Here is a 21,066-nt window from a genome sequence, read left to right as displayed (position 1 = left end):
AGCCGCGTACTCCAGTTTGCAGAACAGCCCCAGGCACCGGGGTTTCGCACTTCATTCGCAGTCGGCGTTATGCTCGGCAGAGTAGCACGGCATGACAATGCATAATCAGCACGAAGTCGCATTCCACAACCGGGCAAGAAAAGCACGCAGCCCGATCTTTTATCGGTCAGTCGAGTGTCGGTGCTGCAAGTGACGCAGCATAAAACCACCCTCCTCCTCTCCCCACGCCCCCACTGGTTTGCTCATCGTTCCCAGATTGCGCGGATACAGCTGCCTATCGCAGGCAGCAGTGCGGCCCATCATATGCTGACGATAAGCACAATGAGCAAGTTTCCAAAGCGCTTATCCGGCCTGCCCGCAAGCGCTCCAGCGAGCGTCTCTACACGGGGGGTGTCTGCTCGCACCGCTCTCCCCTCTTCCGACCGCTTTCCGGGCCGTGGTTGGTTGGCACCGGACGGCGAGCTTGGTTGAACCGGTCTCTTTCCTATTACCCTCGGCCGGCGACGTCACGCGTACGCGAAGACAATCGGCCCCGCTTCCGACCCGTCGCACTCGGCCCACGTCCTTTCCGTCGAGCGATCCGGCTTTCCGTAGTACGTGAACCCGCATCACATACCGAAGTTCCGGTGCCCGGCTACCCACGTGGAAGCGAGAACGCAAATTGCTCCGAGACCGGCAGCATGGCTTTGGCAATTAAGAAAGTACTCATCAGCGACTCAGTCGATGCCTCCGCCGTCAAGATCCTCGAAAGCCACGGCGTTCAAGTCACGCTCAAGACCGACTACACCAAGCCGGAGCTGCTGCAAGCGATCCAGGTAAACAAAATACAAATACTCGCGCTCTGGCAACGCCCCAGACGCAAATGGCGCTCTGGTGCTCGTGGTAGGGCGCTGTGGTTTTGTTAAAAATAATAAAAGTAAAACAATGGGTCCTGCGACGTGCCACGTATGAAATACGATGCGCGCAATCGCCGTAGCTCATTGCACCTCCAAAATCCGTTCGGTTTGAATCGCAAATGTTGGCGTATATATTCACGTAGGTGAACGTTAGCCGTCCTAATTTGCTTAATTCGTAGTATTGGTAGAGCTGCATACCGGATTACTCCTCGGGTTAGTCATTTTGATCTGCTCCGAACTGCCCGAGAGCAGCCCTGGGCTGCCCGCGAACTATTCATAACTATTCCGGATGGGCAAATCGAAGAAATCGGCGGAGTATGCGAGTTCGAAACGGCGCGTATATTTAAATAAACACTGCAAATTGCTGCACTTTAACAAACAACTAACGCCGTGCCGCACGATTTCACGCAAGACCCAAAACGTCACGCGATGCACGGCATGTATTTAAGCACAAGCTGCCGGCGAAAAAGCATGCGCTTAGCATTGTACTACTTGACGGATGCATCTCGTTTCCTCTCCACTTTTCTATTCGCTTCACTGCACTTTCCAGGGATACGATGGTCTCATCGTGCGATCGGCCACGAAAGTTACCAGTGACGTTATCAAAGCCGGCCAGTCCCTCAAGGTCATCGGACGTGCCGGCACTGGTGTCGACAACATCGACTGCGATGCGGCCACGAGACAAGGAATCCTCGTTATCAAGTGAGCTCCGTGTGCTGTCATCGAAATGTTAGGGTCCAGAATTGAGCTTGAGGTTTAAGCTTGACGATTTCCTGATATTTTGGTAAGGGTGTTGACTGAGTCGCAGCTTCAGTCCAGGCAGAGTCCTTCAATGCTTTACTGGTCACGAAACTTCGGCGCTCGTTTCATATAGGGACCGCGCGCGCCACTACAGGCGCCACCGCCGCACGAAGGTCATCCAGCCGCCGCTTTCGCGGCGTATTGGCCTGCTCTTGGCGTACAAACGCTCGCTGCATTTGGTGTCTGCGCGCTGATTAAGTGTTTTTTTTCGTAGTGGTTAGCGATGAATAGTCCAGTCATCACCTGCCTTCAATGGGGTTTTATTTTTCGTAGTAAATTACCGTAGACTTCGGCCGCGAACGGCAACGGCTTCTGCGTGCTCTGGCACAAGCGCTGCGCCGTCGTGTTTTCGGATTTTTAAATCTCTATTTCTTCTTTTCTTAAAGCAAAGTTGTAAATACCACACATACGGTAGCTGCGTAGTCACGGACTGCTGCGGGCCTATCGATAATACAATAAAAAAACTGAAAGAAACCAAGTACGCGTCGTTCAGACTACGCTTAATGAATCCGTTGATTGCTTTGGATTGCACAGAACACTAAAAGAGATAGCCCAATAGTATTGTCGTTTCAATGAGTGGGTACATACTTGAGAACATATAAAAACGCTGCATAAACGCAAAGGATCAAAACACGAAGAGATATATGTTGCACCATGTGTTTTTCCGCTTCCACGCTTTGCAATCCTTGCAAAAACAGGAAGCGAAAAAAGAACAATAAACTGGTTTTATCGCACGCAACAAAAATTCAACGTTACGAAGGGAGACAAAAGAGCGTGGTCCAGCGTACAAAAATTTATTTTTTCGCGCTGCGATGTGGAGCACACGGAGGAAACAGAATATTGCCACGTAGACAAGAACGACGCAAAGCTTTTCTGAACGCAGCGAGCTAGCGAGCTCCTGTTCTACAGAAGACTAGAATGAAACACAAACGTCGAAGAAGCAGTCCGCAGTGTGACGTGCACAGATGAACGTCAATAAAGTGAGTTGCGCGGCGTTTGCTATGCATGCATTACTCTCGGAATGTTAATAATTTCAGATCCATGGAAATGGGATCGAGAACATTGTCGAAGAAACAAAAAATCAAGTTGGCGACAAGGTGGCACCCTTTTCACATCAAACAATATTGCCAGACGGGACGTACGACAAAAAGAGCAAACGGGCGCTCCGGTTGAAGCGCCAGATAAGAAACCGGAACCGGCCACGCGCGGTTACAAAACAAACAAGACGAACCCTAAGGGATAATTTGCGGAAATATGAAAAGTAAAAGCACAAGGACGTACCGAAGCTTTTTTACACGCGAGCCTGAGCGCAAGGTAATACAAGTTTACAAACAGGTAATGAAGCACCGCTACAACCTCACTGATATGACAAAAATCCGGCTTTAAGTTAGCCTTGTACAATTCTAGGTCCACGATGCGACCAAAAGTATTACCAATCAGATCAATCTAATCAATAACATGCTTCGTCGAGTCACCCGCCACACCACAGGCCTCAAGGAACACGAGCTTCGCAAGATAGTAGAAGCAACTATCTTTTCCAGAGTTTTGTACGCCCTTCCCTACCTTAAACTCACGAAAACTCAAAACAATAAATTGGAGATCGCCGTCCGGAAATGCTTACGAACTGAGCTCGGGGTGCCCATGTACGCCCCCAACTATCTTCTTGACGACACGGCCCTCCACAATACTCTTGAGGAGAAAGTAGCCGCGCACATCGCTGCCCAAGAGCACAGGCTCACGACGTCAACCCAAGGTCGCACCATCCTGGCTGATATAGGGTTTGCGACATCTCACTTACCTCCTCTACCAAAAGAACCTCCACCATGGGACACAATTCCTAGAATAATGGTCAAGCCCATCCCACGCCACATGGACCCGTCTTCAGACTCCGGCAGGCGCCGAAGTAGAGCCCTCCATCTTTCCAGCCCATCACATGACACATATTACACAGACGCCACGTTTACCGACAACATGGCCACAACTGTCACGGTAGGTCCACGTGAAGAAACCATCCGTCAACACTGTAATGTACCTTCTTCTACAGCTGCTGAAATTCAAGCCATTGCCGATTCGATCATGCTGCAACCCCATTCAACTGGCCAAATTACCATCCGCACGGATAGTCAATCTGCCCTCAGAGAATTCGCAACTAACTCCTTACCTGCGCACATTCATCACGAGCTGAAATGCTACATGGCAGCCCACAGTCACCTGCACGTATTTCTAGAATGGGTCCCCGGACACCAAGGAATTGTAGGGAATGAAAGGGCTCATGCCCTTGGTCGTGCAAATCGAAACCCGAGCGACCCTCAACCCTGGCCCCAGGACTACAGCCCCAAGGAAGAACGCGCCGCCCATCGCAAGGCCCGGAGGCAACAGCTGAAGGACCTTCGCAGATCTCGCCGTAATCTTCCTCCTCCCACTTCTGACCTCACACGCCGCGAAGGCACTTACATCCGCCAGGCTCAGACTCTCTCCCTCCCTTGTGACCTCGTTCTTCACTATATCATGACCCGAGATGGCACGCCCCACTGTCAGGTGTGTGGTGCCTATCCCGACGTTAAACACACCTACTGGACTTGTCCTCGCGCCAGGAGATCACCTCACTTTCTTCATCCACACCTTTTACCATCCCACATTCCATACTCATGGGAAAACTGGGCCGCTCTTCCGCCTGATCTTCGCCCCATCCTTTGGCCTCGCCTCGCCCAGCACATTGCCCACGTGCGGGGCCCCGACACCTGCGGAATTCCCACCTGAACGTCTTCCAGGCCCACCAGAACCACATTTTCGGCAGCCCGGACATGGGCCGCTTTAAATAAAGTTTGATCTCTCTCTCTCTCTCAAAAGGGTACATTGCTTTTTCCATTCTCACACACAGTGCATTTCCACGCACTGTCACACACTTATAATCGAAGCTGAAATCTCCCGTTTCTTGCCTTAGAATGGCGCGCCTCCATTTCTCTCGCAGCTCCCCGTCGCTCGGTCAACAGAACAAGGAAACATTTTCTGTGGTATCGTTGTACAATAAACGACATCCCGGGACACAACACATGTTAGGCATCGTCGTTGCACTACTTAAGTCGCATCACAGGAGCGCGAGATGCACGTTACATTTTTTTCCCCGCACAAAACAAACACAACTCGCCGCGGCTCCGCCGTTCGAGCCAGCGCAACGCCGCCCGATGGGTGACCTCAGTGAGAGGGTGGCGCCACCGCGCGGCGGCCAAACGCAGCATATGAAGCTCTCCCATTGAGTTACGGAGCAGTTTCGTGACCATTAAAGAATTGAAGGACTCTGGTCCAGGTTTAGGTAGACCTACTCAATGAGTTTTACTACTCTATGAATTTTATTGCATTTGTAGAATTTTTTTTTTTTGCATATGCATTTTACTGATTCATATTTTGAGTGTTTTCTTAGCACCGAATTAAAATAAAAGAACAAGTGCAAGGTTGTATGCTAACAAGCGACAGTACTTGGACAGTGTATGCTTCATTCTACTTGTGGCCACTCATGGTCCACTTGCGGGCTGCCAGAGGCAATAGCAGGCCATATGTTTTTCTCTGGAAGCTCCGCGTCACTTCCTGAACAACGTAAGGTGGCCTCTGACTTTATCGGGATGGGCACTGCAGACTTCCCTTGGGCTGCCAGAACTACCTAACGGCTTTTGGTCTGGATGTGAGCAGGCTGCCTAAGTGGCTTAGATTGAAAAGGCTCATTGTCCCTTCCCTTGCATCATCTTGCATCATATATGTAAATCATAAGTATGCAACGACCAGCCCAAACAGCGTGTCTGCAAAGAACGATGGATGAAGCCGGCTTGTGTTGAAAAAAGGGTGACAGCACTATTCTGATTCTCAAGTCCGGGCCATATGTTAATGCCAACTTTTTGAGTCTGGTCAGAAAGGTGGCTCAGCTGATGCAGTTCACACAGTGAGGTAAATACTGCTAATTGGGCAGGTTGCAGCACAATAGTTAGTGACGGTATATTCCGTATTGAAGAACACAACAATTTGTCATTCTAGCTGCGTCTTTTTTCACGCAATATTCCCATTAATTGCATACAGCTAGAGTGGCATGACGTGGCCCTCATTCTGAACACTGCCATTTGAACCAGTTGACTGATGTGGCAGTGGAAGAGCAGTGGCTGTCGTCGAGTCACTGGCTGGTTTTTCAGCAGACTATATCAGCTTCTGAAATATGAAGGTGCAGTGAATGTGTTGCCTCGTGTCACTGGAAGCAAACTGCAGCCTTCACCAACTGCTTGGCACGGCTCGTGTGCAAAAGACTCGAGTGTGTGGTGCAAGCGACGCGTGGGTAGCAATCTCCAAAAGATTTTGGGCAGTCTCTCTCTATTTACAATGCCCTGTGCACAATTTGGGATTAATTTTTGATAAGAAAAAATGCATCCAAATCCTTTAAAATGGTAAACATTTCATCCATTTCTGTCTGCAGTGCACCTGGCGGGAACACACTCAGCGCTGCGGAGCTGACCTGTGCCATGATTGTCACCCTGTCAAGGTGAGCCTTACGTAACTTGTTTCTTACTTTTCAGGTGTTCATCTGCAGGAATAATGAGCTTAATTGTGAGACTGTTGTGCAGTGTTTCTGAAAACTGCCTTTTATTTTTCCCTGCTTTCTTTCGTGCTTGCCCAAAAATGAAGAGAATTGTTTTATTCTTTGCATTGTGATTGCGTGATATGATAGGCAACAAGGTTGATAACTTAATACTAACACAATATAAAATCAAGTTATTTAGTGGAATTTTATATAGACTATGAAGACTACCTAAAGCTTTGCCGTATTTCTAAATAAGCCTTAGGTCACATCGAAAGCAATTATGACATGCATATTTGGGGCACATACAAAAACAGATAGTCATCTTGCTGGCTACTTGTCAGTGGCCGAAGTATAATAGGAACCTGAAATCCAGTGGTTTCCATCTAACCTGAATAGTACTGTGAGGAAAACGGGAGAGGGAAATGCCAGATTCAATTATTTACTCTGAAACGGAGCATTGCCATTGAACAAAAGCTGCGAGGGCCATGGAAGGTGTGATCTTTTAGTTCAAACTAAATCTTGCTCTGCCTTTTGTGCCCCTTTGAGTTATCATTTGGCTTTGTACTTAGTTGCTTCAAGCACCCAACACGGCTGTGGTATGGCACCTCCCGTGCATGTTTTGCCCGCTTTTTCTCCATCCCCATCAGGTCAGCCTTAATTAACAGTGTTCCGCACTGCTGTTGCTTCACTTGCACAGGGAGATCCCTGCGGCCACCATGTCTCTCAAGGGTGGCAAATGGGACCGAAAGGTCTTCATGGGCAACGAGCTGTACGGGAAGACCCTTGCCATCATCGGCCTCGGAAGGATCGGAAAGGAGGTGGCCACCAGGATGCAGTCGTTTGGCATGAAGGCAAGCAAGCTCTGCTGTAATCTCAGTGTTTTTAGTTCCTAATGGGAAGCATTACACGCTGAACCCCCTCATGGAATACTAAAAAATTTTCACTGAAAATGGGCAGACAAAACGTTTAAAAAATTTGGTAGAGACGCTTGTGGGAAGGCAAAGACATTCTAGTTCCATGGGTTAAATATTTTGAGTTATATGTTTCTGCATGCATTAAAGTTGTTTCTGCTGTTATTTTGGCTGCTGCCATGTTCGTCATTAGCGCCGAGAGGAGCAAAATTAAGTGGCTTCAGTGTGCTGTGCAGAGCCCCCTGGCTCACTGGTGACTGCTGCACCTCTGGGTAAGGCAGTAGTGGGAGTTTGAAGTTTGGCTGGAGGAGCCACTGCTGGCAGGCCGTGCTGACAGTCATAATCGCCACTGCGCAGGTGTGGCAAATCACATGCCCTCTGTCTTCTCTGCTGCACTATTATTTGTTTTCCCCCGTTCGTCACTCCTGCTGCACGCTTGATGTCGCATTTCTAGATCCAGGCCATTTTTCGGTCTGGCCGCTGCCTTTTCTGGTAATTGAGCAAGTAAGGCTTTGGTTTAAAATCGCAGTACATGCTGGTGTTCAATAAAAAGGTGGCTGTTTTATTTTGCAGTGCCTGCATACAGGGCGATTTTTAACTTGCTATCATATAGGGCAGCCAATCTAACTCGCAGGAAAGTCGGGATTGCCATATAGCGCAGTCTTTTTTTTTTTTTCCTTCTCGGTGATGCTCACACCTAATCTACTTTTTTTTCCAGACCATTGGTTTCGACCCCATTGTGCCCAAAGAGGTCTCGAGGGAGTTTGGAGTGGAGAGCATGAGCCTGGATGAGATCTGGCCTCAGGCGGACTACATCACTGTCCACACACCTCTCATCCCCCAGACTAAAGGTGGGCACACAGAAGGATGACTGTTTGTAAGCACAACCGATTTGAGAAAGGCTGAACCCTGAGAATCAGTCTGCCAGCGGCTCTATGCAAGTGGGGGGGATTTAATTTCAAAGAGCTACCTCGTACATGGATGCTGCTCGAACTCTGGCTTTTTATGGGCTATTTCTCATCAGTCTAGGCTGAAGATCCAGGCCTCAGCTTCCAGGTCAGAGCTGATTTGTCGTCTCTGCATATCTGGAAGAGAAAAGGGAGCAGTGTAGTTCTATGTCCGAATAGCTTGCTGGCACCCTATCCCAAACCCAGAAACAGGAGCATCGGCTCGTGAGGGAATCGTTGGGTGTTGGTTTTTGGTGTAGAACTTCGATGGTGCATGCTACAGCACTGGGTCACACAGAGGGGATGTTGCAGCGAGGCATGTAGGGTGGAAGGCCTTTCATGGCACGCACTTTTCTGCCATGGTCTAGGGCTATGTTACTGCATTCTGGGACAGGTGTTTGCCTGCCAGCATTCATTGGGGCTGTGGAAGAAGTGTGCACTGTATGGCCACTAAAAGGGGTCCACAAACGGGTCGTGAACTCTCTTCTTGCTGCGTCTTACAGCTACTGGTCACATGTAACTAATGAAATGCCCATTCATCCAGATTCCACTGCATGTTATAGATCCCCAGGTGAGCAAAATTAATCTGTTGCCCTCCACTATGGCACACACCTTATTGTCTCGATGTAGCTTTGGCACATTAAACGCCAAAATTTTCACCATTTAAACATTGGTTTTGGGTCAACCATGACAAATTCAATCCCTGTTCACACCATTCCATGTGCAAAGTTTGTAAACTAGGGTTTCAGCTCTCTCTCTTGCTCTCTATGCTCTTTCATAGAGCTGTTGTGAGCAGTCTCTGGTCTTGCTCTGACTGGGACAGAGGAACCTCATCACAGCGGCTTGAAGCTTCAACTCGTGTACAGCTTGGAGCGTCGTTTTATCTCGCATCTCATCCTGATCTGGCATGGGCATTCTTGAAGTGACGTCATTGCGTTAATCCAGATTGCTTCTGCAAACGTACAGTATCTAGAATATTCGGGCACAAGCCAAGTGAGGCCAATGCAACAGCTAGGTGGGCACACAGTAGTCTTCACTGCTAGAAGTGGTTCTTTTTGTCATACCTCCCATTTATCTCCAAGTCTGCCCACTGTTCATTTTAATTGTGCACATCTCTGTCAGTGCGCTCCATTGTGCCACTGTGTTTGTGCAGATCTCATCGGCAAGGCCAGCCTGCAGAAGTGCAAGAAGGGCGTGCGAGTGATCAACGTTGCGCGGGGCGGCATTGTGAATGAAGATGACCTGCTGGCAGCGCTCGAGTCTGGCCACTGTGGTGGAGCTGGCCTCGACGTTTTTATCGAGGCAAGGACTCCTCCTTTTTACCTTCCAGCAAAAAAGAATCGGCAAGGAAAGCTTGGGGCTGTTGAATTGACTTCGAGTGCCTGGAGCTCTCCCTGGAAGGCCATTGACAGTGCAGTGCATGTATTGGATGTCATTCTTACTTTAATCCCTGCGATGGTACGCCCGTAAAAATGCAAGTCAATTGGACCTGGCTGATAGCTCAATACTCCACTACACTTAAATAGTTGTTTGATGTTTAGTAATAGGTCATGCATGACTCCCAAATTACCATTGACCTGTGGATTAAATACCAGCCTACATTCTAAGGGTTTGCAAGACTAGAGAGGAGAGGTAAACCGCCGCTATAATGCCAACTTTGTCAGCGCAAAATTTTGACCACATAAAATTTCATGTTACTAATGGGTACTAATATTTTGGTAATAAACTATTCTATATTTTATGCTTACACTAACAAATATGAAATTTTTGTAGTCCTATTGCACTAGCCAGTTGATACCTTTCAAATGTAGCAAAAATTATGCAGGTCTTATTGAGTTCATCCAAAGTATTGTGAGCAACACTTAGTTCCGCGACGTAAAAATTTGGTTTTGAGAAAACAAGGAAAAGCGCGGAAGCTTCGGTAAAGCTAGTAATTTTGACGACTTGTGTATGCCACGGCTTGTCAAATATTTAATGTACGATCGTAATACCTTGCAAGGGCCTTGTTTAGAATTTGTAGCTTTTGGATAGAAATGTGCATAATCGTTGTTTTTTACTTGGGAAAACCATGGTCTTTCTACCCTCCACTTGAATTATTTTTTGTAATGTGGGGCAGTGCACGTGAGTTAGGCTTTACTGCAGTTGCAGTTCAATGCAATGTCTGTGTGACATGTAAAAGGCTCCAAGTCCACCACAGTGATAGCCCTGCAACACAATCCCGGTGATGCCACCACGCAGGAGCCGCCCAAGAACACGAAGCTGATTGGGCACCCCAAGGTGATCTGCACCCCGCACCTGGGCGCCAACACCAAGGAGGCCCAGCTCCGAGTGGCGCAGGAGATCGCCGAGCAGTTTGTGGCACTCTCCAAGGGGCTGGCCGTCCCGGGAGTGGTGGGTCCCCTGTGCTCTTGCTATTGCCGCGCACCATGCATTGGATTTGTTTGTTTATGTTTACCGCCCGGCTCAGCCGGGCTGTGTTATCGGTGTCCCAAGTGAAGCGCGTGTTCTAGCCTTTCTTCCTTGTGCTGCACGGGTTATCCAATTTGATAGGGAGGGTGTTTCGTCCTAACGTCACTAGCCTAGAATAGTCTCATTTGATGTACAGTGTTCTCGGTGTAATTCGACTGTTCAAGAAACACCCTTGCCAAAAGATAAATGTTTGCCAAGCAGACATCGTGGCATTCGATTTGCCAACACTTGCCTGCTCACGTCACTTTGTTGACTGCCGCTTCGCCGCCTGTGTATTTGCTGAGTTGTTAGGGAAGCACAAGTTCGCTCCAATAAACTTGTTTTTCCTTCAAGACAACTGTGTCATCTCTGGCGTAGTGACACTATGTGCTGCTTAGTTGCGAGGACTCAGCAGGCCTGCTACATCAACCCAGCCTGCAATGTGCAATTCCCATTGGGGCTCTGTCGGTTGTTGATTGGCCTTTGCACAGGTCGGACACTTGTGCAAATACAGCCAGCTCCTATTTCTTTCGAGCTTTTCGAGATCAGTGCCGGGAGCTGTGAACCCGTCTAAATCTAAAAAAAAATGAAGAAACGTACTTCGCATGACAATGTTCGCCAAGTTTTTTGTTGCATTGCCGTGCAAGTGTGTTTGCTTAAGCCAACTGTGCTGCAGGTGAATGCGCCATCGCTGGCCCAAACGCAAGTGCCTGAGAACAAGCCGTGGGCTGACTTGGGCATTGCACTGGGGAAGATTGCAGCTGCGCTGGCAGGGTCCCTCTCATCGGGGCTTCAGGTTGAGGTCACAACAAAAGGTGAGGGGCTAGGAATTGCGTTGCTCTGCTGTACTTTCTTTATCAATAGATGCTATACAGTTTAACCTCGTTATAACGAAATTGAAAGGGCGCCACGATTTGCTCATTATAGCCAATTTGTTATAGCCGTAGCGGGTATTTACTGCAAATTTTGTGTACTGTACTTACCCAAAACAAATAGCGGGCAAAATTGGATTTCACCGCATGGTGGTACACCACAAAAAACCGCATTCTGGAGACGAAAAGGAACAGTCACACAGCTACTTTATTGCAGTTTAAAATACATAACTCGTATTTCAAACAGACTTTGCTGCAAAGAACTCTGTAATTGGACGCTGTTGCATCTTTCTGATGCGATTGATGAATCGCTCAGCTTCATGCCCATTGTGACGGCTTTTATCAGCCGCCTTCTGGATTAGCGTTATAGCCTTTCGCTTCACACCTGGTGCGTTCATGCTGCTCAAATCACGTGTGCAGAACGGTAAAAGAGGCAAAAGCACTAAAAAAAGAAATATACACACACTAAATTTTCGACATTGCGGCTCCCGCAGCACATGTCGGCGAGTGACAACAGTTGCTTGCAGGCGAGTGTGCCACGGCCGTGTGTGCCGAAAGAGGGACGTGGGAATTGCTTCACAGCGCAGCGGGCGCATGGCACGCCACCTGCCTTTGTGTGCAATGGCGGGGGATGCATGACGGGAGTTTTGAACAGCTAAATGCAGTTGTCGCATTTCGCACAGTCTCAAATCTGCGTTGCGCAGCGCACTCTCATGAAATTGGCGCAAGACTCTATTTCCTACCGAAATTTGTTATTATCGTAACGAAATAACGAGGTTTAGCTGTATTTTGTAGCTGGCCATGTTTTCGCATGGAAGGTGAAAGGAGGAGGAGGAGGATAAACTTTATTGGGAGCATCGTAATGTGGTGTGGGGCCCTCATTCCAGGACTCCATTGGAGACCCCTGCCGCTACGGCCCTTTCCACCAGCCTAAGCTGGGAATCGAGACCGGAGCTGGACAGCTCCTTCTCCCACTGCTCACGGAAAGGGTGCGCGATTCTTGGAATTTTGGGGTTTGCCGAACACTCCCATACCATATGGTACAGGGTGCCCGGGGAAGCGCAAAATTTGCACAGCTGGAAGTACTGAGTGGGATGGAGCAAGTGAAGTTTTGACAGATGAGGAAACGTATTTGTTTGGAGGAGCCAGAGGCAACCAACAACTGTGATTTTAGTACTAGCCTGACAAGCGGTTAATGTGAATGCTAATAGTATCCTCAGGGTCTGCATCTCCAGTTATATGGAAAAAGCAAACAAAACTATAAATAGATGGCTGTCCATGCTTGACTTGCACACACATTATAAGTAAATGAATCGATTTGTATACGTCATTGCACATTTGCTTAAAGGGTTACTGAAGACAAAATACAAGTTGCACTAGATCGATATATTAGCTTACCGAGAACACTAATATATACCACTCTTCAGCGTAGCTTCACTAAAATAAGGTAGAAAATGATGAAAACATGAAGACAGGAGTCACCACCTCTGGCTATACCATGCAACTTACACCAGAAGTGGACAAAATTGTGACAAATATTTCAATAATATGCTTTCAGAAGCTTACAAAAACTTTTAACTGGAAGTTTTTGTAGTTACATGTTTGAATATAGAAGGACAGAAAGAAAGCTAGAAACTAACATGAGAGCACAGTCGATAGATCACGCGGCAACCCCAAATGCCGACAAGTTCGTTTTGGTTTTCGTGCAATACCTTGTGCAATACTCAGCCAGATCATTGTGTGTCCCTTGTACACTACTGTGGGCATAGCAACATTTATTATGACCCTCTGTGTGCTTTTGCTGAGCTAAAAAAATGAAGAGAAGGGGGGTATTTTGGCTGAGGTCAGAAGTGTGCGCAACATCTGGGTGTATGCAACATCATCTTCCCTGGCTGCCGCTGGATGGCGCTACTCATCCATTTTTGGCTCGGTTCCGCTATGCGAAGGGCGGTTGTGGGAGTAACACACGAGCGGTTGGTTCAACGCCAACATTCACGCAGTCTAAAGAGGACAATATGCTCTTCTTCAATAAAGTGTACAATACTCATCACGGGTCCCACGAACAAACATTTTGCTTAGTGGTTCGGAGCAGCAAAGGCTGTAGTAGTTCAGGAAAGCACAACTGATTTGACCGAAACTGACGAAACCACTTGGTACATGGTAGTGTTGTGTTCAGTTGCCTCTATACCGCGATACATCTCCACTGCCCTACTTGCTTCCAGTCAGTCTTGGACAGTCGCTAGTTACTAGTAATGAGTTACCGGTAACTAATTACTTTTTTTCAGTAACTTGTAGACATTAATGCAACAAAATTAGGTGTACACAACGATTGTTAGTGTAGAACTTGAGTGCGCCTCCTTTTAGGTTCCCTTCGTGTAGAATTTTACGAAGTTCACTTTTTACTAGCCGCACGCCTTTGTACGTTTATACTTAATAAACTCTATCATTTAGTTTGTAGTCCATTACTTTTTATTCAGTTACAGAAAAGTAACGCCGTTACTTTATGACAGAAACTGTAGCTGTAACAAGTTGCTTTTAAAAGTTGTGAAACTGTAACAGAGTTGCTTTTTTTGCTTTTTTTGCTTTGATGACTGTAACTGTAACACTGTTACTTTTTACTGGTAATGTGCCCATGACTGCTTCCAGTTTATCATGACGCAAACAGCAGCCACTGCTTGTACCATAGAATCGCTGCGAGGGAAACAAGGGAGGGAAATGCTTTGTCTGATGAGCAATTTCTCCGCAATTAAGGCATCTTTCGGCACCGAATCAACGATAAGCAGGCTATGGGAAGGTCGGACTTTCGTTTGAAACCAACCTGCTGGTTGCCTTCAGTGTCGCTTTAATGTGATGTTCTTTCGCTGTTTAGCATCAGCCGTAAATTAACAGGTAAGGGCATCATGATGGCAAAGGTTTAAAGGAAAAACAGCTGTGGACACATTGCTCAGTTCATCTAGAGAACCTCAGGCACACCACTAAGGCAACATACATATATGGCCATGGCAATATTCTTTCAGTGCATGAAACATCAAATGTGTTTGAATTCTATGCACAACTAGTATTTTGGATAGCTAGAATAAGAGTTGCATCTGTGCATGGTCTATTTTTTTTTTTAAATAGTATTTGCGCACCAAACCGTGCATTAGTGTTACACCCCTCTAGCATTCATATATAGATACTTTCATATATCTATTAGACTGCTATTGTGAAGCTACTCGCCTCTTAAAAAGAAGCTGGTCTTTTCAATGCTGTGGTTTCGATATACTACTAGACAGTATTGCAAATTGTCAGCGAGACCTTCCGTACACGTTCCTTTTCCTCTATGGACGCACATTTCCTGTCATTTTGTTTCATGCTACGCCCTGTTGCTTTGCTGTCTGTTGCTTTGCCCGCAGGTGCTGAGCTTGAGAAGAAGGGCCAGTTCCTCAGTTCCGCAGCTTGCATTGGCCTGCTGAACCAGTTCGGACAGAGCCACGCCAACTTCATCAATGTCACAGTGCTTGCATCTGATGCTGGTGTTAAGGTGAGCGCCCTGCGTGGACGCTGTCCTGCCTGCTGAAAACCAAGTTTTGCAATGAAGCACCACTAGGGAGAATGATGCAGCAATAAATTGCTCTGTATATTTCAACACTGTTTTGGCCATGGAGCTAGCATCTGCATTGAGTCTGCTCAGTTATCGGGCCTGGACCTCTCGGGGACTACACGGCAAAAAATCCAGCATTTGATTTCTACAAGGTCTTCTATATCTGTACAAGAGGAGCACCAGCACTACCAACATGCCATCTAGGACTGCAAAGTCGAGGATGCCCACAAATGTTTTCATTTCTATGGCAGGGTGTTGATGCAGTGTTCATGATGCATACATCTTTGCGATGAAGTTGCAGGCTAAGATCTAGCTAACTTTATGTTCTCTGTGTTGGAAGTGCTGCTGGTCTGCTTGCCAAGAAACGGCAGTGTCCGTTCCGTCTGAGAAGTGCAATCTCCGCTACCCATGTCTCTGTGGGATGAGATGGCCCCTGCATTTTATGAGGAGCAGGGAACATGCTTCTGCTCCTTGCACATATGTCGCTCCCGTGAGGGGGAGTGCTTGGAACGCCACCATCCCTTCCGTACCCCAAGGGACATCATTCAAACCATGCGAAACGCCATTGTACCTTTCCGAAATTGCGTGACCCATTCATAAGGGTGCAAGAAGCTGCACTCACAGTACTTTTATTGGCATTTAAGGGCCACCTGTGCTCCCGACGACATAACCGACAAGTTCCTACAATGCACAACAGTAGGAATCTCAAGACAGGAGGACAACATTTTTGTTAAATGCACTTTTATCATTGTAAAATGCATACATTGTAGCACAAAGATCCTTAATTCCGCACTAGTGCTCCTTCTGGTAGCACACTGGTCACCGGGCAGCACGTAACATGAAGAAAAATACAGTTACAAAGGAATAAAGAAAAAAACAGTGGGTGCATAGTTTCGTAGCTGCTGGTGGTGGCAGCTGCATAGTGCCTGTCTTAGGACACCAATCAGTGTTGAAGTTAATGCTTTGGAGAGCGTCCTTGGTAAACAGCACGCTCATTGAGGTTGGGGCATGTTCTTACCAGAAAGGTGCCGTGCCAAATTGCCCGGTTTATTTCCCACCTCGTCTCCACTGCAGGCTTCCCACAAGCATGCTGCGCAAGCGGTGTACAGCAAGGCGGAGCTTGTGGTGACCGTGAAGAGCGGCTCGGCCAGCCACTCGGTGGTGGGCACCGTGAGTGGCCCCACGCTGCTGCTGTGCTCCCTGGACGATGCGGCCTTCCAGCCCCTGCAGCTCCTCTCGCCCGGAGGCCTGCTGCTGGGCACCGGGGAGGACAGCCCCAACACCCTGGCTCAAGTCATTGGTGCGTGGCCGAGCGCTGCCATCTCTGCTAACCGCACCCTGGCACTGCCTAGGATCAGTCGGGCCGGGCAGGCTGGGGCCTTGCAGTGTGTACGCCAAGGCCTGTGAGCAGGAATGCGTGCAGGTGGCAGCCTCCGCCAACACCGAGAGAGCGGGCCTATTGTCAGTTTTTCTGGTTCTTGTCGCTGCCCCTACTTGTATGTTAACCTGGCTGTGCTGTTGGGTGGCCCCTATTTAGTAGCTGGCAAACATAAAGGGGTTTGAGTTAATTGCTGATTGCATATTATTGCACAAGTGGGCAGGCTTGAAATTAGCGAACTGAATAGCGGTGAGCACAGCCCCTCTGTTGCATGCCATTCAGCATGCACCTACATGGTTCTACATCGTGCTAAGTGCAACAAGTATTGGATAGTCTTCAAGCTGTAAAAGTGTACCACGGCAGCAGGAAATGGGCCTCTGATATGTAACTACATACAAGCACAAAATTCTCTGCATCTTTACATTTTAAATCTCTATACACTGGTCACCCTGCTGTTTAAAAAAAAAAAAAAAGCACTGGAGCACGCGACTCTCCCTTACCCCTCCATTTTTTCTTTTTTTTTTAAATGTCTTTTGAATGTAACACATCGGTGCACACTAGGCAGGAGGTTATGCCTAAAAAATTTGCTCTTAAGGGGGCAGTTGGGTCTTTGGGGCCGAAAAACGGTCAAAAAAAGTGTTTTCTCAAAAATGGCATTTTTGGCCTCCACGGCCATTTTTCAACCAGTCTGTAAATTTCCTCATCAAAAGGCATCATATTTTGTTGTTATTATATTATAATAGCATTTTAAAGCGCACTCTACAGCTCAGTAAGCGCAGAATTCGATGGTGAAACTGCACTTTTCTTGCAATGCAAAGCTAGCATTTCATCCTCAGATATCTTGGCACCCAGAGCAGGTACAACTTTAATTCTTGTTGCTTCCGATACCGAAATGTGTGGAGAATACAATGTAGGAAACAGATTTTTCAAATGGAGGCTTTGGAAAATTATTATTGTGTTCAATTGGCACCACCCGCGAGCCATTTCTGGCAGAGCACGGGAGGCGCGAAGTTCCCTGTGTTGTAAAACGACCAAAAATAGCTGAATCAAAAAAGTTCTTCCTATGTTGTATTCTTTAGTCATTTGTCTGCCTGGCCACGTGGTAATTGCCATTCTGTATGGAGTGGTTATTTTGTAACTGTGACCCAAAATAATTGCAATTAATTATTAATTACCTCAAAATATAATCAATTTACAAAAAATCTAATGGCAGATTTGAAATCAGCACAAAACACTCTATAACACAGTGCAGTTTCATTAAAATTGGTTGGTAAATAAAAAAAATAGCTCTAAGACCAGTCTGCCCCCTTAAAGGGGCCCTGAAAGGCATTTTGAGCACACTAAATGAACTAGCGCAACCGTTAGATTGGGTCGTCAACGTCCTCTGTGCCAAGTATTACTCTTTTACGCGCAGCGGAAAGCTCACACTTTTGTTGCAAAGTTTGTCATTTTTTTCTCACCCTTCCCTTCGTGTTTTTGGACGCCGCCATCTTCACATGTCTACATCATCGATTCCCAGATGTTCGTCATGAGCTAGACATCCTGCTATTGGGCGGCTTTTCCACGCACTTCCGGCTAAGAGATGAGTCGTCTGCTCAGCGTCGGCTCGCCGGCTGATCTGCCAGCGAAGTGCCGGAGTGCTTGGGCATTTTACGACAAACGAAACAAGTGTAAAACAAACGCTTAACCGTTTGTATTGAATGCAACACGGCCATAACACGACATGGATATTCTCTTACCTGAGTACGTTCCATAAAGAAAGCGTTGAAGCCCCATGGCACTTCTTTCGCGCAATCGCAGAGAACGCCCTGAGCCGAATGCCCGGGTTTGACGCATACATTTTATTCAACTTCAAAACAATTCAGAGATGCGTTTGTAACGAACACAACGTCACAACATGCGTTTAAAGTCTGAACCACGATTGACAGAGGAGGGGTTGCCTCCTGCCCGTCGTAAATTCGGTACTCGCCTCGCGCGCGGTTTGCGGAGACGAACAGCAAGTCACTTAACTCTGGCGCACAAGCCGATGGCTTTTAGCCACGCACACTGCACATACCCCATGCGAGGTTGAGTCGTACGTCGCTCGAGAAAGATAATCCAGACCATGAGAAGCACTATCCACCCGCAGAAGCACAACGTCGCATTTCATCGCGAAACAAAGGCGTCCACAACACACACACCATCGCCTCCTGTAATGCCAAACGCATCTTGCATTTCCCAATGGGAGTGAGTGGTACGCCTGCAGTGCCCACATGTCGCGAAGTGGGGCCCCAAGCTGAACCGGGATCACGCAACCGTAACTGACTTCTGGAGCGGTTTGTGCCTTGTCGCCAAGGCAACCGATGTTTCAGATTGTTAAAGAAATGGCACTCGCTCCAGCGCTCAGAAAGCTCAGAGTCGCGGCGGAGCATGTTTTGCCAACGTTGCCGCTCTCCACCACGCGTCGCCCCAAGCTCACATGATTGAAGCGTTTTGTGCACGGGTTCTGTATCGGTTTAATATGACTCTTTCACATGCCGCCGGCAGGAATTACCACCGCCGTAAAATAAGACCCGGCACCAGCGGGGCCACATCTGATACGGCGCTTTTTGGATAAACAGTGCGCGGTGCATCAAGGGAACGAGCGCACGACCCTCCCCGTGTGGCTGCGAGTTTGCCGCCGATAGAAAGTCATGTGCCGCCAGCAACGTACACCGCGAAAGGGCAAGGCCAGGCCGCCGCATACATGCGGCCAGATTTTTCGTTCGCTTTTCCAGCCTTGAGCGGAATGCGGAATTCATGGTGTCAACAAAGCTTGCCCGTAGCAGACGACAGTCTGAGCAGCGCAATAGCGGAAGTACGTCACTGCTGCGGAGCGCAGCATCATGGGAGGCAAGGCTCGCGCGCCGTCAACAGCGGAGAGTAAGTCAAAAGGAGGAGGAAACGCGGAGCGACGATAATGCGCGGTTTTCGATTTACGATTTCTCAGCTAATACTCATCGCTTTAACAAAATTCTTGCGGGAGGAGATTGCAAATACATTGCTTTATTTGGGTACATGTACATCCATGCATCGGCGGAAGGTATTTCAGGACCCCTTTAAGCACGACTGGAGGCACTCAATGTCCAGCACAAAGCCCGTACAGAGCATTCTTAAAACACGAGAAATGCTTTCTACTTCTGTCAAATGCCTAAAATTTGGTATTTACACTACATCGTCAATGTCTTGCAGCCAGCAGTCACTGTGTTCCTGCTCTTCTGTTTGCTAGCAATGGCATAAAATGTAGCTGCGTAAATCAGCAAGTGGCAGTCCACTTTTACACGGCCTGTTGCTATTTTCAGGCCACCTTAGTTCACTGTCCTAAGCCTGGCAAGTTTATGCAAAGGAAGTTTTTTTTACTGAAATTAGTAGTTTATTGTCGTTTTCACTTCACACGAAACTTGGCGCTACATCTTTAAAAAAGACGGTGAGAATAATTTTGTATCTTTCGTGGAAGACAATGGCAACTGTTTCTTTCGTTTCTCTTTTCTTCCTTTTTGCGATATTGTCTGCATTCTGATCTTTGCCAGCATTTCTTTAGTTTTATTTGTTGTGTAATCCAGTGCGTGCTCTAGCACTTTACAGCACAACGTATTACCTCATGTGTTTTCTGCAAAAACGCCTGCGTGTACGAGATTTCGGCGCACGTTAAAGATTTCCAGGTGGTCAAAATTAATCTGGAGCCCTCCACTATGGCGCACCTCATCGCCTGCGTTGCGTCGGCACGTTAAACCCTACAATCAATCTCATGTGTTTTCTGTACTGGCCTCTTTTCCCCGCTCCTGCCATAGCCTTGATTTATGTATAGGCTGTGTGTAGTATGTGCAAGTAAATAAATAAATATACAAAGTCTAGAATCATTAGAAGGAGCCGCAGTCACATTCATATCACAGTAACATTGTAGTGCGCTTCAAAAGCGAGAGCAAAATAACTTTTTGACATTTTGGCTTTCTAAATGTTTATTGTGAGGTAGGTAACTTCGCTATAATATGTCAATAACTGTGGCTGTAGCTTCTGTTCCTCACTTCTGCAGCACTGACTTGCATACAAATTTATGCACTTCCAGAATTCCAGAAATTGATGTCTTTATTCAGGTTAGTGAAGTGTCCATGGTGATTGTGCCTTTCTGTTAACGTTACAGGTGGACTTGTCAACAGTGGTGTATCAGTGCTGTCAGCCTCCCGCACAGCAGGTCATGCAGGCAAAGCCTTTTACCTCTTCACGACTGGCTCTCCTGTGAAGGCACAAACGCAGCCACCAATCGCTCCACTCAAGTTCTGGACCTATGTCACCATCTAAGAGGAGAAACCGGCTTTTTCTGATGCAGCTACCTACCTTTTGAAAGATCTTCTTGCGGCGTTTACAGCACAGCGTGTATTTTTTTAGCTACAATGCATGCATTTTATACACGTTTCAAAAGTTTTTCGCAATTGAAATAAAGATGAATAAACTGGTCATCGTGCTCGCTCACTTTCACAATTTTCAATGAACGCATTTTGCCGCCGTGGGCAAATCTGGTTCTGTTCTTGGTAGTTTCGATTTCGTATTCGTTATCACTTTTTTTTGTTATTGTTGCTAGACATTCACGTACGCCTCCAGATAGCAGTTAAATTGCTATTAATTGTCGTTAAAAGTTTAGTTTTCACCTTTC

At 47.3% G+C, this 21,066-nt stretch overlaps 1 protein-coding gene across 1 annotated transcript; it reads left to right on the top strand.

The window, feature by feature from the left end:
• The first annotated feature begins 385 nt into the window (after positions 1 to 385).
• LOC144169792 (D-3-phosphoglycerate dehydrogenase) lies at positions 386 to 20,872 on the top strand. The gene is made up of 11 exons (XM_077699137.1): positions 386 to 815; positions 1,447 to 1,598; positions 6,154 to 6,219; positions 6,956 to 7,109; positions 7,888 to 8,020; positions 9,270 to 9,418; positions 10,355 to 10,507; positions 11,241 to 11,379; positions 14,832 to 14,959; positions 16,094 to 16,319; positions 20,557 to 20,872. The coding sequence occupies exons 1-11, from the start codon at positions 681 to 683 to the stop codon at positions 20,712 to 20,714; spliced, it is 1,593 nt and encodes a 530-aa protein (XP_077555263.1). The 5' UTR covers positions 386 to 680; the 3' UTR covers positions 20,715 to 20,872.
• The last annotated feature ends 194 nt before the right edge of the window (positions 20,873 to 21,066 follow it).

This window comes from Haemaphysalis longicornis, unplaced genomic scaffold, assembly GCF_048455015.1.
Source record: "Haemaphysalis longicornis isolate Haplotype H1 unplaced genomic scaffold, Haemaphysalis longicornis Haplotype H1 scaffold_2, whole genome shotgun sequence".
Taxonomy (NCBI): Eukaryota; Metazoa; Arthropoda; class Arachnida; order Ixodida; family Ixodidae; genus Haemaphysalis; species Haemaphysalis longicornis.
Note: the sequence above shows the minus strand (reverse complement) of the source record. Positions and strands in the feature narration are given on the sequence as shown.

Excerpts from the sequence above, each read along its gene's own strand:
- LOC144169792 (XM_077699137.1), top strand. The coding sequence starts at position 681 with ATGGCTTTGGCAATTAAGAAAGTACTCATCAGCGACTCAGTCGATGCC. Across the intron at positions 7,110-7,887 it reads TGCAGTCGTTTGGCATGAAG|ACCATTGGTTTCGACCCCAT; the intron begins GCAAGCAAGCTC and ends TTTTTTTTCCAG. Across the intron at positions 16,320-20,556 it reads CACCCTGGCTCAAGTCATTG|GTGGACTTGTCAACAGTGGT; the intron begins GTGCGTGGCCGA and ends TTAACGTTACAG.